The sequence below is a fragment of the Psammomys obesus genome, unplaced genomic scaffold, assembly GCF_907164565.1.
Source record: "Psammomys obesus unplaced genomic scaffold, mPsaObe1.curated_primary_1811, whole genome shotgun sequence".
NCBI lineage: Eukaryota > Metazoa > Chordata > Mammalia > Rodentia > Muridae > Psammomys > Psammomys obesus.
Window position 1 is genome coordinate 5,192,569 of NW_026591711.1, and position 16,412 is coordinate 5,208,980.

Here is a 16,412-nt window from a genome sequence, read left to right on the forward strand (position 1 = left end):
AGGCAGGGCTGGGAAAACAATAGAGAGGAATAGCATGGTACAAGTGATCTGATCGGGAACATGGGAAAAATGGAAGGCTCTAGGAAGGAAGAAGGAGGAAGATAAATACAGAAGAAGAAAAAAGGATGGTAAAATAAGAGTGTCTGAAAAAGCCCTAAGGAATCATGTTACCAGCTACCTACTTTAAAATACATACAGTACACCTAACTCTCTATATAAATATACGTATAGAGTTTATATGAAAATTTCCATCTGGACTGACAATGTTCCATCCAAGATCCATAGATTAACAAAGACAATAAAAATAACACCAACCATAAGAAGCCTTCTTTTTGAGTTGTTGTTTGGAGTTGTCCAAAACTCCAAAACATTATATATAAGCTTTCTCTATTGTACTTGGTTGCCCTCAGAGGTGGACGAAAGATGCCATATACTTTGGACAAAGAGCACAAAAACCCCTGAGCTGGAACTGACCTAAAAGCTTTTCTAAGGACTAGATATCATGGTACCATAAGGCGAGGTGTCATGCAAGCTTCCAGAAGGAAATACCAGATGATTTTACCCAGCTACGATGCCTGCAAACCGCAACAATGACAAGCACGGCACAATAACCACAAGAATACAGTAGTGGCATGCATAACTTGGTGGTAACCAACAGCTCTCTAATTGGACTTAAGAGCCACTCAACACGAGGTAAATCATGCCTCAGACTGGAAACCTAGCCAACTACCGAAGGATGTCATGGATACTAGAGAACTTTCAACTGTCACTGTACTAAACCAGCATAATCCTTAACTACATCCTAAATATCTGTTTCTGTGCCCACAGATGAGTGTAGCCCTCACCCCTCATCAAAGGAACCTCTCTTCGTAACCAAAGGAGATCATTATAGAAAGCCACAACCAATCAAAATGCAGAATTGTAGAGCCTGGTCCCAACGGATACAACTGCAGCTCTTACATCTATGGCTTAGGTTCACTGTGAAAGAAGGGGTGGAAAGATTGTAAAATCCAGAGGAACATGGGATTTGCTGTGATATTGTATCTTCTAGGAATATCAAAAGCTATATGCATAAAGTCTGACCAACATGACTGCCTAAACATAAGCTAAAGAAGGGCAATAGACATGCTAAGGCAGATGAAAGAAAGCTCATGAGGCCTTAGCTCCACACAAAGAGCTACAGGCAACTAAGGAATGATGAGAGTGGGAGAAGTCGTCTTCCCCAGGGAGGATCACACCAATTGATTATCCAATACCAAATGGTCAGCCCTGAAAACATACATATAAGTAACATCATACTTCTACTGAACAGATTACACTTAGGAATATCTGTATGTATATACAGATACATGTGTATAACAACAGTTAGTAAAAAGACATGAATTTGGAAGAGCAAAAGAGGAGTGTATGGGAGGGTTTAGAAGGAGGAAAGGGGCGGGAGAAATGATATAATTATATCTCAAAAATAAGACATAATTTGTCAAAAGAGAAGAAAATATCCCCACCGCCTGGCCAGAGGCATTTTTCTTTCTCTTTCTGTCACTGTTTCGTGTGTACCCACAGCTACTCCACCTCAGTCCCTCAAGGAGAGACCCATGCCCCTTCATCCCAATGACCCAGGGAAAACAAGCGGCTTCCTTCGGTGCCAGTCCTTAAAGCTCTTGTCCCATTTGGATGTTGCGTCTCCAAACATAACTCCCTCACAGTCTCCTTGAAGGTGCAGCCATTCCATCATCAAGTTCTCTCTGTTCTCTGGGGAAACTACACACAGAGCCTAGTAGCTGGCATTGTGACCCCACTCTGTCGTCAGGACAGACAATGTACAGGAAATAAAGCCTTGATTAATTTTATTTTATTTACTAGTGGTGCTTATGGTGATAAGTGCTGTGAAGAAACAAAGTGCTAGAGGGGCAGACGGAGGGTTGTGCCCAAATGTTCTGTTCTTGTGACGAGTGCTCCTCCTTAGACTCCTCCATCAGAGACGGTGTTCACAAAGCCATCCTCACAAGTCTCCAGAGAGCTGTTGGCTTCAGGGAGCACTGACAATGGAAGAGGGGATTTTCTGTGATTCCACTTGGATCTAAAGCTCTGTGAATTGCAGAGCAACCTATGTAGTTCTCATTATCCTCTTTTACAGTCTCAGCCAGCCATGAGCCAGCCAAGGAATAAGTGTCCTGCAGGTGTAACAGATTAGGATCAGGGCTTCTCTCTACTTCCCCTATTAAGTACTGAGATCCCATCTGCTTGAGACCTGGGCACATGAAGCATCAGTGGCTGAGTTTAGTGTTCATTAGTCTTACTGTGTCTGGAAGGCTTTGTTTCCTTGGTGTCTTCCATCTCTGCTGGTTCTTATAGACTTCCTACCTCCTCTTCCACAGAATTCTCAGTACCCTGAAGGAACAGATTTAATGGAGACATCCCAGTTAGGACTGAGTAATCCAATGTCTCACTCTCTGCGCATTGTCCACTGTGTGTCTCCGTAGTGGTTCCCATCTACCGTGGGAAGAAACTTCTCTGATGGTGGCTGAGCAAGACGGGGATCTATGAGCATGGCAGAATGTCATTAGGAGTCATTTTATTGCTGTGGTCCATAAGCAGAACAGCAGTACATTTTTCTCCCTAGGTCCCTGGCTTATCAAGTCTCAGGTTCTTGAGCACTGAAAGAGTGTTGGGAATGGGCTCCATTTGATGGAGTGGGTTTTAAATCCAAATGGAGAGTGGTTGGTTCCTCCTGCAGCCTTTGTGCCCCTGTTGTGCCAGTGTATCATGCAGGCAGGCCACCATTGTAGATTCAAGGAGTTAGACCTGGATTGTTGTTTACCCTTCTTCTCTGGCAGCATGCAGAGTGCTTTCTGCTACCATTAAAGCCAGTTAGTATGGATGAAAGCTCTAGGTAGGCACCAGCTTGAGTTCTTTGTGTTCAGTGAGTTATGTAGGGGTTGTCTTCAGCAAGAGAGCCCTATGATCAGTTTGTAGAGAGCAAACAATAACCTCGGCAGTGGCCTAAGTTGTTTGGGGGTTTCCATGAACCCCTTTGGTGAACAATTAGATCTATCCCATTCCCAACACTAGAGTTTTCATTTGGTGGCAAGAGATATCTAGCTGGGGCTATGTCTCCCTGTTATTTGTTGATTCCACTTAGATTCCTTTCATATATGTGGTAGGTTTCCGTACAACTCCTCTAACAGGTCTTAGTTTTAGCTGTCCCTTCCCATATTTCTTCCCCACCTTTCTCCTCCTCCCTCTTTGGTTCTCCAATTCAGTCTCCCCCACCCTTACCCATCTATAACCATCTATTCTATCTCACCTTCCAAAGGAGATCCTTCCCCTAGTTCCTTACTATATAAAAAACAAAAAACAAAAAAGCACTGTACTTATACAGATTGTAGCCTGCTTTTCAAGCTCACTCTTCCTCTCTTTCTCCCTCCCTTCCTCTCTCTCTCTGAATCTCTCTCTCTTTCTATTGAGTGTTTCTGGCTTCTTTGTCAATACTCAGGTACTCATAAGTGTAGTCTTTGGACTTCTATTCCATTGATCACCATGACTGGTTTTATGCCAATACCTGGCTGTTTTTCTTACTACAGCTCAGTAGTATAGAACTGGAGCCTGGGGTGGTGCTGACACCTCCAGAAGTTCTTTTATTATTCAGTTTTTTCCCCCATCCCGGTTTTCTTATGTTTCCATATGAAGCTAAAAGTTGTCTTTTCAGGTTCTGTGAGGAATTGTATTGGGGGATTGCATTAAGTCTGTAGATTGCTTTTGATGGGGTATCTGTTTTCACTGTATAAATCTTACTGATTCTTGAGCATGGGAAAATTTTCCATCTGCTGATATCTTCTTCAGTTTCTTTCTTCAATGTGTTAAGTTTTTTATTATACAAATCTTGGTTAGAGTTACCCCAAGATATATTTTTTGAAAGGTGTTGTTTCCTTGATTTCTTTTCTCTTTATCATTTCTATATATAAGAAGGTTACTGATATTTGTGAGTTAATTTCGTATCCTGCCCCTTTGCTGAAAGTATTTATCAGCTGTAGGAGTTTCATGGTAAAGTTTTTGGGGTAATTTATATTATAAATTATATCATCTGTAAATAAAGATGCTTTGAAATCTTTCTTTTTTATTTTATCTCCTTGCTTTCCTGAAATTGTCTTATTGCTCTAGCTAAGATTTCAAATATTATATTGAATAGGTATGGAGAGAGGGAACAACCTTAACTTGTTCCTTATTTTAATGCAAATGCTCTGAGTTTCTCTCCATTTAGGTTGATGTTGGTTATAGGTTTGCTGTAAACTGCTTTGATTATGTTGAGGTATGTCCTTTGTATCCCTAATTTCTCCAGAACTTTTATAATAAAGGAATGTTGGATTTTGTCAAAGGCTTTTTTCTCCATCTAATGCAGAAATCTAATGCACATATAATAATATGATCATGTGGTTTTTGTCTTTCAGTCTGTTTTTAAGGTGATTACATTTATCTATTTATGTATGTTGAATCCTCCCTGAATCTCTGGGATGAAATCTACTTGTCTTAGTTTGGGTTATTATTGCTATGATGAAACGCTATAACCAAAAGCAATTTGGGGAGGAAAGATTTTATTTGGCTTAGGTTTCTACATCCATAGTCCAGAACAGCTAAGGCTATAGAGAGAGACCCTTTCTCAGAAAACAAACAAACAAACAAACAAAAACAAAAACAAAACAAAACAAGAAAAGAAAAGAAAAGAAAGAAAGAAAAGATAAAAATATAGATCAAGACAGAAACCAAGAAGGAATTTTTTTAGAATTGAATGAAAATTAAACCACAACATGCCCAAGTTTATGGGGCACACAGAAGGTGGTTCTGAGAGGCAAGTTTGTAGCACTAAGTGCCTCTGTTTAAAAAAAAAAATTGGAGACCTCTCCTATTAGTAACTTAATGGCACACCTGAAATCTCTAAAACAAACAAACAAAAAATAACACTCAAAAGGGATATACAGGAAGAAATAAAGAAACTCAAGGTTGAAATTAAATAGATTCAAACAACCAAACCAATAATAATAATAATAATACAAAGACTCAATGAAACAAAATTTATCCTTTTATAAAATCAGTAATATCGATAGGGTGCAGAGTGTTGTTTAGTTTGTTTGTTTGTTTGTTTGTTTGTATCTGTTGAGCCTTGATTTGTGTTCAAGTATTGTGGTAAATTTTGGAGACAGGTGCATGAGGAGCTGAGAAGAAAGAATATTCTTTTGTGTTTGGGTAAACTGCTAGGTCTATATGATTAATGACATCATTTACCTGCAGTATTCTCTGTTTAGTTTTTGTCTGGATGATCTATCTATTAGCAAGAGTGGGTATTGAAGTCATCCACTATTAGAGTATGAAGGTCAATATGTGATTTTAGCCATCCTAGTGTTCTTTGAGTTTGTTTGTTTTAAATCAACCTTAGAACTTTTATAAACAACATTTCTCACAACTATTATAATTTTCATCTACGTTTGACTTCAGTAAATTATTTTTTAATATAATTTTTATTTCTTACAGTTTATTCACTTTGTATTTCAGCTGTAGCCCCACCCTCCCAATTCCACCCTCCTTCCCTCTCTCATCTCCTCCCATGCCCCTTTCCCAGTCCACTGATAGTGGAGGACCTCCTTCCTTTCCATCTGTCTCTAGCCTATCAGGTCTCATCAGGACTGTCTTTCATAGTCTTCCTCTGTGGCCTGGTCAGGCTGCTCCCCCCTCATGGGAAGGTGATCAAAGAGCCAGCTACTGAATTCATGTCAGAGACAGTCCCTGCTCCACTTATTTGGGACCCCATTTGGAGACAGAGCTGCCACAGCCTACCTCTGTGCAGGGGGTCGAGGTTATCTCCATGAATGGTTCTTGGTTGGAGTATCAGTCTCAAAAATGACTCCTAAGCCCAGATTTTTTATTTGTGTTGTTCTCCTTGTGGAGCTCCAGACCCTTCCAGGTCTTTCTATCTCCCCTTCTTTCATAAGATTCCCTGTACTCTGCCCAAAGTTTGGCTATACGTCTCAGTATCTGCTTTGATACCCTGCTGGGTAGAGTCTTTCAGAAGCCCTCTGTGGTAGGCTCCTGTCTTGTTTCTTATTTTCACCTTCTTCCAATGTCTATCCCATTTGCCTTTCTGAATGAGGATTGATCATCATACCCAGGGTCCTCCTTCTTGCTTAGCTTCTTTAGGTATACAGATTTTAGTATGATTATCCTATATTATGTCTAATGTCCACTTATAAGTGAATAAGTGAATGAATGTATCTTTCTGCTTCTGTGATACCTAACTCAGGATGATCTTTTCTAGTTCCCACATGATAATCTCCTTAGATGCTGAAAAAGAATTTGACAAAATCCAACACCCATTCATGTTTAAAGTCTTGGAGAGATCAGGGATACAAGGCACTTACCTAAACATAGTAAAGGCAATATACAGCAAGCATATAGCCAACATCAAACTAAACAGAGAGAAACCTAAACCAATCCCACTGAAATTAGGGACAAGGCAAGGCTGTCCACTCTCTCCATATCTCTTCAACATAGTTCTGGAAGTCCTTGCTGGAGCAATAAGACAAATAAAGGAGATCAAGGGGATTCAGTTTGGAAAGAATGAAGTTAAAATATCACTATTTGCAGATGATACGATAGTATACATGAGTGACCCTAAAAATTCTGCCAGGAGCTCTTACAGCTGATGAATACCTTCAGCAATGTGGCTGCATACAAAATTAACTAAAAAAAAAAAAATCAGTAGCCCTCCTGTATACAGAAGACAAAGGGGCTGAGAAAGAAATTAGGGAAACAACACCTGTCACAATAGCCACAAAGGACATAAAATACCTTGGTGTAACTCTAACAAGCAAGTCAAAGACTTATATAAGAAAAACTTCAAGTCTCTGAAGGAAAAAAAATAGAAGAAAATATCAGAAGATGGAAAGATCTCCCATGCTCATGGTTTGGCAGAATTAACATAGTAAAATGGCCATATTACCAAAAGCAATCTACAGATTCAATGCAATTCCCATCAAATTATCAACACAATTCTTTACAGAATTTGAAAGAAAGTTTCTCAACTTTATATGGAATAAGAAGAAACCCAGAATCACTAAAACAATCCTCTATAATAAAAGATCTTCTGGAGGTATCTCCATCCCTGATCTCAAGCTGTAGTATAGAACAGCAGTAATAGAAACTGCATGGTACTGCTATAGAAACAGGCTGGTGGATCAATGGAATCCAATAGAAGACCCTGAAATAAACCCACAGACTTATGGAAACCTGATCTTTGATAAAGATGCCAAAACCAGACATTAGAAAAAAGATAGCATCTTTAACAAATGGTGCTGGTCTAACAGGATATCTACATGTAGAAAAATGCAAATAGGTCCATACTTATCACTCTGCACAAAACTAAAGTCCAGGTAGATCAAAGATCTCAACATAAAACTGGATACACTAAACCTATTACAAGAAAAAGTGGGGAAGAGCCTTGAGCTCATTGGCACAGGAGACAACTTCCTCAACAGAACACCAACAGCACAGGCTCTAAGATCAACAATCAATAAATGGGACCTCATGAAACTCAAAAGTATCTGTAAAGCAAAGGACACTGTCATCAGAACAAAATGACAGTGTACAGACTGGGAAAGGATCTTCACCAACCCTATGTCTGACAGAGGGCTAATATCCAGAATATATAAAGAACTCAAGAAGTTAACAGCAACAAATCAAGTAAACCAATTAAAAAATGGGTACAGAGATAAACAGAGAATTCTCAATAGAGGAATACCAAATGGCAGAGAAACACATAAAGAATGCTCAGCATCCTTACTCATCAGGGAAATGCAAATCAAAATGATGCTGAGATTTCACCTTATACCTATCAGAATGGCTAAGATCAAGAACTCACGTGACAACACATGTGGAGAGGATATGGAGAAAGGGGAACCCTCCTCCACTGCTGGTGGGAATGTAAACTTGTACATCCACTTTGGAAATCAATTTGGCACTTTCTCAGACAATTAGGAATAGGGCTTCCTCAAGATGCAGCTATACCATTCCTAGGCATATATCCAAAAGAGGCTCAAGTACACAAGGACATTTGCTCAACCATGTTCATAGCAGCTTTATTCGTAATAGCCAGAACCTGGAAACAACCGAGATGTCCCTCAATTGAGGAATGGATACAGAAATTGTGTACATCTACACAATGGAATACTGCTCAGCAATCAAAAACAAGGAAATCATGAAAACTGCAGCCAAATGATGGGAAGTAGTAGTGTCCTTTTATGAATTTGGTGTTCTTGTATTTTGTGCATAAATGTTTAGAATGGCAATATCCTCTCGGTGGCTCATTTCTTTGATGAGTATGAAGTGTCCTTCCCTATCTGTTTTCATTAATTTGGGTTTAAAATCTATGTTGTCAGATAGTAAAATGGCTACAACAGTTTGGTTCGCAGGTCCGTTTGCTTGGAACGTCTTTTCCATTTTTATATCCTGAGGTGATATCTATTTTTGATGGTTAGTTGTGTTTCTTGGATGCAGAAAAAGGATAAAACCCGGTTTCAAATCCAATCTGTTAGTCATTGACTTTTTGGTGGGCAGTTGAAACCATGGATGTTCAGAGTGATCAACAATGTTGCTTCCCATTGGTTTGTTGTAGTGTGGGTTTTTTTTTTTCCTTCTTTTTTGATTTGGTTGTCTGGGATTATTTATTTTTGTGTTTCCTTGGGTGTAATAACTTCTTCACGTTGAAGTTTTCCTTCTAATGCCTTCTCTAGACCTGGATATTTAGATAGATGCTGCATAAAATTGGCTTTATTGTGAATTTTTTTCTCTCTCTATTGTGATTCAACTTTTTGTTGGGTATAGTAGTTTGGGCTGGCATCTATGAACTCTCAGAGCTTGTAGAACATCTTTTCAGGCTCGTCTTGGCTTTTAGAGTCTCTATTGGGACTCCATTGAGACTGTAACGGGTCTGTCTTTATATGTTTCTTGGTCTTTTTTATATATTTTTTATATGTTTGGTCTTTTATTTATATGTTTATTGCTGTCTTTAATATTCTTTCTTTGTTCTGTATGTTTAGTGTTTTGATTATTATGTGTTATTATTATTATGTATTATATTATTATGGAAAATTATTTTTTTTCAGTCCAGTCTATTTGGTGTTTTGTATGCTTCTTGTATTTAATAGGCATCTTTGGGTTAGGCAAATTTTCTTCTATGATTTTGTTGAAAGTATTTTCTGTACCTTTAACATGGGTGGTTGTTTTTTTTCTCCTTCCTCTATTCCTATTTGTAGGTTTGGTCTTTTTATAGTGTCTCAGATTTTGTGAACATTTTGCACCTTGGTTTCTTAGAGGTAACATTTCCTTTGACTGAGATAACCATTTCTTCATTCTTGTCTTCAGTGCCTGACATCCTCGCTTCCTCTTGGTGAGGCTTATGCTAAGGTTTTTGTTTGACTTCCTAAATTTTTCACTTCTAATTTTACCTCAGTTTGAGTTTTCCTTCATGATTCTATTTCTACTTTCATATATTGAACTGTTTTCATCATTTCATTCCACTGTGTATTGTGGGTTTCCTGGTAGCGCATGCTGCTGGGTCCCTGCCAGGTGTGGCCACTGGGAATCCCTGGTAGAGTGTGTTTCTATGTAAAGGGGACAACACAGAGGAATGAAGATAGGCTAGAAGGGGGCACTGAAAGGGTCTAGCCAAAGGTTGGATGAAGGCTGGGTCTGCCATGAGGTTCCCAGGAGTCCCCAGGGGGCGGAGTCAAGGAGGAAGGACTGGACCCTGCAAGTAGGCTCCATGTACTGTATTTTTATACTTTTCTGTTTTTTAACTGAAGAAAACATCCAAACACTCATTGTGTTGGGGGCCCGAGAGCTCCGCAGTCCTCCCTGCAAGAGCCTGGTGCTCATGAGAAGGTACACTGGAGCTCAAGAAGTGATTCCCTCATGATGTTAGAAGTGCTGTTATCTTGCCAGGTCTGCATTTGCAAGATAGGTGCTTCATACAAATATTGTTTTTTCATACAAATATTTTTCTTTTCCATTCTCACAAAATCTGACAGGTTTCTCACAGATGGCTATGATTTTAGTTGATTTATGGTCCTACCACCTCAATATACATTTGAGATAGAAGACAAAACAAAAGCAGGCATGATCACTCTTCTTATGGCAGGACTTAGGAAACTCAAGAAGAGAGATACTCCTCTTTAAACACACGCCAAAGAAAGCACAGGGAATTGTAAGGGCCCAGAATAGCTGATGTCTTTAATGTCAAAAAAGGTGGCTGCACCAAGTTGATACTTAAACTGAAGTCATAGTGATGAGTGGGAGAGAAGTGGATCTACAGAAGGAAAATGGGGCATAGAGAGTAAGCACTCCATGTACAAAGGTCCTGCCATTGAAGGGAACGCTGTGTATCTGCAAAAATATGAAGAAAACAACTTGGTTAAGAAAAGAACATAGTATGCGGTGAAATGAGAGTATATGGGGCATTGCACCAAGTCAGACACTCAGCTCTTGAATTTGAAGCCCTTTGAGCCAATTAGCAGGCTTCTAGGATGCTGGGCATGTGGCCTGGTACTTCAGGGAGAGTTCTGAGCAGTGATGGAACCTTGTAAGTATAATTCATCCATGAAATTCTAAATGAGAGCAGTGTCTGTAGGATCAAGAGGGGAAATGGGACCTGCCGAAGGTCTAAAATCAGCCTTGGATACCTCCTATGGTCAATGAGTAGGTAGAAGAAGAGGAGGCAGCACAAAGGCTGGAAAAGAAAATTCCAAATATGGAGAAATCTGAGAGGGTTGTGTCTTGGAAACCAAGGAAAAGACAGGTAGGGGCAAACTAGTCCACAGATCGGCAGCGGCACGTGCACCTAGCTCATCATTTCTACACACACACACCCCATACTGCTTCATCAGGACCTTCAGGCTTTTCCTCCATATGGGAGTCAGTTTTTTTAGAAGCCATCTTTTTTATCTGTCTTTCTGAGCCAAGAAGTCATGCTGAGTTCTGCTGTCTTTCCATACACTGGTGCATTTTCCCTTGGGCAGCACATGCCTGTGTACAATTCACACTTGGGAATACAGGGAATTGCAACACTGGGAAGGGGTACTGAGTTTGCTCTATACTGGTGCTGTGGAATCCACACTTAAATTGGCAAAAAAGCAGCCATGTTGAGCTGAAGGCATTAGGGAGCTGAAATTATAGATGAAGCCCATTGTTTTCATGCCTCGCACACTGTCTGCCTCTCCCTTAAGATTCCTCTGTTTTATTTTTAGGACCAAAATTAAATTAGAAATCCGTACCTGTATTATTGTATTTTCTTAAAATACCTTATAGAATGTGGATTTTACTGTTTTATAGCCTTACTGTCTAAACTTAGTTTTTCTTCTTCAGGATGCTAAATATAAGGTTGACTTGGTTTGCTTCCAATCTCTATTTCCATGCCAGTAGAGTCTGAAGGTATTGGCGTAGGGTAGCTGTTCCCTTGAAGAGCATCATCAGGATTGAGTTTCAGCTAGGAGGTATATTGCTTGCCTATACAGGCAGCAAGCCCTGGGTTGAATCCTGGCACTGGAGAAAGGAAGAAAGAAAGAAGAAAGAAAAATAGGGGTCAAAGGATAGAGAGGAGAATTCAGATTAGTCTATCAGAAGAAGAAAACGCCTTCCTTATAGCCTGAAAAATTCTAGGTAATCGTCTGGTGAGCTGTGTTGTGTGCTGTCACCTGTTTTTTGTATGCCTGCCCCCGAGGTTGCATTATAGTGCAGTGAACAAAATACCACGAACAAAAGCATCTTGGAGGAAAGCGCTCATTTGGCTCCCATGTCCTGATCACAGTCTGTTATGAAGGGAAGTCAGGGAAAGAACTTTGAGGCAGGGCCTGAAGCAGGAGGTATGGGGGAGTGCTGCTTACAAGCTTGCTCTCCATGGCTTTCTCGGGCTGCTTTATAAACCCCAAGACCAATAGCCTAAGGGTGGCACTACCCCCAGTGTACTGGGCCTTCCCTTATCAGTCAGTAACCAAGAAAATGCCGCACGGACTTGCATCTAAGCCATTCTTATGGTGGCATTATCTTAGTTAAGATTTTCCCCTCCAGAGGGCCTGAGAGAGGGAGAACAGGCCCCGTGCCTTGCTTGGGCAGCACAGCAGAGCTGACCCTGACAGTGGTGTGGGCTTGGATGAGCCAGCCGCAAGGGCATGAGAGCAGAAGAGCTGGCTGTGCACCTTGCTGGCTGCAGCATTGGATAGTCCAGCTGGGGTAAGGCAGGAAAGCTTACCTCAATCGTGTGGGGGCAGGAGAGCTAGCCTGTTAGACTGACCAGCCTGAGATACCTCTCAGGCCCAGATCCAGGGCTTAAGCCCTACATTTACACCGTCTAGAACTGCTGGAGCTCATGAAGGGGCTGTGCCTGCAGATCCAAAGCTGCAGGAGCTCGGTTACAGAGGACAACAATAGGATATCTTAGAGTCCCAGGGAGATTCCAGTATTGATAGAGTAGCAGAAGCCAGAGGCACCAGACCTAGGACTCATCTCAACGAACATTTGCAAGCAAAGAAGTATGGCCAAAAGGGTATACTGTGGGACACATGGTGAGACACTACAGCTTCCCCAACAAGATTTTTTTTTTGTCTGTTTGGAGGGAGGTTGCAGGGGTGGTGAGTGGGTCTGAGGGAGGTGGAGGTGAGTGGAATTGGGGTGTGTGACGTGAAATTCACAAGGAACCAATAAAAAGTTTAAAAAAAGATTAGATTTCTCCTCCCAGATGACCCTGTTTTGTGTCACTTTGACGAAAAATCTAGCCAGGACACAAGCCTGTCATTTAAATAGGTTCCGATAGTTATTACTTAAGATGTCCAAGCACCCAGGAGAGAGAAATGACAAGAGATGGGAAGATTAGTCAGATAAATGAGAATCTATGGTGAGAAGCAGGGCAAAGATGCAGGGGTGAGAGAGAGAGAGACAGAGACAGACAGAGACAGAGACAGAGAGAGACTTGGTATTTCCTTCACTCACAAAATCCAGTGTCTTTGTGTGCATCTGTAATATGTCAGAAAATGGCAGTCCTTGATGCTAGCTCTCCACTAGCTATGTCAGGAGCCATCAGCATTTAAATTCAAGGATCCTGTTATATCAACCTACACTCAGGTACTCACAAGCAGAATTTCATCTCTAAAATGATCAAATACATTTTACCTGAGTCTAGTCTCCCAAGAAAGCCATAGAATGAACAACACCAGCAACAATTATGAAACTAAATTGGCTTTATAAGAGCAAAAAAAAAAAAAAAATCAATTTTGCTGGTTTGCATTCAGTGACTAATTTCCATATAAATGAGCTGACATCTGACTTCACCCATGTCTGTGCTCTGTGTTTTTCTTTTTCTTTTCTTTTCTTTTCTTTTTTTTTTTTTCTGCAGTCCTGAGGATGAGCCTGGCTGGGAATATGTGAAGGTGTGTTGCTTATGCAGTGCAGTTTTCTAATTATAATCACCTTTTTTTATTATTTTTTGGCAGTGTATCAGCTGCAGCAGGAGGCGCCTCGTCCCAAGAGGATCATTTGTCCCCGGGAGGTCGGTATTCAGCTCTTCCCAGTACACCTTGTTAAGGGTGATGAATTGGCAGCACGGTGAAATGGTGCTGGAGGGACTTTGGGTTTCCTGGGGGGTGATTTCTATTAACGTTTGTCACGGTGTCACCAAACTGAATATCTTCATAACTATATCTTGAGATTGCATGTTATCTCAATACCTGGTTTTACTGAGAACCGAATATCTCATATTTTTAACAAATGCAGAGACAAGCTAAATTCTTTGTAAATACCACAGAATGTGTAATGTGGTTGGTTGTTTTGTGCTACAGTTGTTCTGACTCTTTTAAGGATTCTTTAGGAGCATATATTAATTACAATTGTGGGTTTCATTTTGACATCTTATACATGTATATAAGGTATTCACTCCCATATCCCTGCTTGTCCCCTTCTCACTGGTCTTCTTCCCCTTTACAAGTAGCCCCACCCCCACCTTATATGTGTGTGTGTGTGTGTGTGTGTGTGTGTGTGTGTGTGTGTCGCTGCAAGTTTTGTAAGGGTTGGTGATAGGAGCATGGGCAACTGTGGAAAGCTACAACATGCTACTAAAGAAGATGGCTCTAGCCCTCCTAGCAACCATTAGCTGCCCGTGAATCTTCAGAGAGGGACGGAGCCTCATGAGTACCTTCTCCCCCTGTGACGGAAGCTTGGCAAGCCTTATCTTGTGCAGATCTTGAGGTCTTTGGCAGGCCATCACAGATGCCGTGAGGCCAGCAGTCCCCACAAGCATGTCATGCCCATAACACGCCACCTCTTCTGCCTGCTCTTACATTCTTCCTACCCTCTCCTCACAGATGTTACCTGAGCTTTGGAGGGTGTGATAGGGATGCCCCAATTGTGGCTTAGCATTCATTCAACAATCATTCAAGTTTAAAAATATGACCATTTAGGAGCCCCCACAGTTAATACTCTCTCTCCCCTTAAAAAAAAAAAAAAGAGGAAAGCTTCTCTAGCCAAAGATGACAGCAGGAGAAATCCTTGGGCATACATAGTTAATGAAAAGGCAATTTGATGGTCACATCATGTATGTTTAGCAAAGCAAAAGCTGTGGCTTTCCTGCTAGGGATTCTGACCTCTCCATCTGTAACATGTGGCCAGGTGTAAAATGGCATGCTTTGGCTCTTTTAACATGCTCAGTTATGAAATGTTTCCAGAAAGCATGGTACAAAACCACTAAATACTTGGGTATCTCCGGTATTCATAGTTAGAAAATCACTATAGTTTTGTTATATTTACCTTTTACATTTTAAAAATAATAAAGGCATATGAGAAAAGTAACTATGTTTTGATCCTGGAAGTAGCCCTCAGAATGTATTTACTTGTAAAAATCCCAACAAGCACACAGAAGTTTCCATTGCCCTCCTTCAATAGTCAGTTTGCTTATGACCTGGGGTTCCAGCAAGATTTGAAGAACAAGATCAAAGTTCTGTTTCCTAATTTCATCCTGCCCAGTTTATAAGTAGCCTTCAGACCAAAGACCCATGGGTCCATATGCTTCTTTCTGGTATTGCTTTTGTTAAATATAGAACATCAGCAAACTTTTTAAGTTCTCTGTGGGCCCTGGCAAGGTGAGGAGCCCCTCATCCCAGCACTTGTGAGACCCATCAAGGGGCATAAGTGATTTCTTGGTAGGTTCTGAACCTGTTTCAAAGACTTAAGTATGAGCATCCCTGTATCCTCAGCATCCCTGTATCTTCAGCCTCCCCATATCCTCAGCCTCCCCGTATCCTCAGCTACTTTATCCGTCTATCACAGTTACCATCTCATGAGTTAACCAGTTTTATACTTGCAATTTTACTTCTGTGGAAAGGGACTGAAATTCATCAAATAATCTTGATTTTAATAGAGAGTACCCTGAACATTCTCATTCCAGGAATGTTGCTAGACATGAAAAATACTGATGATTATGAAAACAGTCCAAGAAGAGTTCTAGTCTACTTGAATGTCTCATCTCTCACCAATTCCTCCATGTGTCATCTTTGGATAGTCAGTAACACTTACATAAGAAAAAAAAAAAAGGATAATTTGCTTTAAGTGAAATAAGAATTATGAAATAAGCTACTGAAATTCACCCACTGCTACTTTTCACTTAGTGTTTCTTCATCAAGGATTTACGTGTGGGGTTGTAGTTTTGAGATGGCTGAGGAAAAGAATACAATTAGAGCGGGATTGGGAAGATGGCTTGGTTGCCTTGTAAAAGTGCATACCTGAGTTCAGTCCTCAGAGTACACCTAAAAGAAGCCGGGCGTGGGGCATGTCCCAGCACTAGGGAGACAGAAGTAGGCAAATCCCCTGTGCTTCCTGACCAGCCAGCCAACTAGCCTACTTGGGCAAGCTCCAGGCCATTGAGAGACCCTGTGTTAAAAAAAAAAAAAAAAAAAAAAAAAGATGGATCTTGAATAGCAGCACTTAAACTGCCCTCTGGACCATATATATATGTCTACATATGTGCACACACACACGTATCCATATACAGGAACTCTCATGTCTGCATATGGCCAAATCAAAATAAAAATCGGAATGCAGCTAAGACTTTAACTACAATCAAGAACGGCCCTGGAGGCTGTAACAGGAGCTCACTAGCAAAGCTGCAGTCCACACCACTGCTGCTCCACAGGGGGCAGTGAATGTGGTTGTTCACTGCCGGTAGGTGGGGATGGAGTGCTGAGAGTCCAGGTACGTGAAGTTCCTATGGCAAGGAACTTGGCTATTGCCATTTTGCATCGCACATCTTAATAAGCAAGAACAAAATGATGACATAAATGTGTGTGTGTGTGTGTGTGTGTGTGTGTGTGTGTGTGTGTGTGTGT

At 40.8% G+C, this 16,412-nt stretch overlaps 1 protein-coding gene across 1 annotated transcript in view; it reads left to right on the forward strand.

The window, feature by feature from the left end:
- The window catches only part of Chn2 (chimerin 2), a 265,682-nt gene that overhangs the window by 145,714 nt on the left and 103,556 nt on the right, over positions 1–16,412 (forward strand). Inside the window, exon 3 of the mRNA XM_055611796.1 lies at positions 13,530–13,585. Coding sequence (XP_055467771.1) covers positions 13,530–13,585 — 56 coding nt within the window. The remainder of the gene's footprint in view (positions 1–13,529; positions 13,586–16,412) is intronic.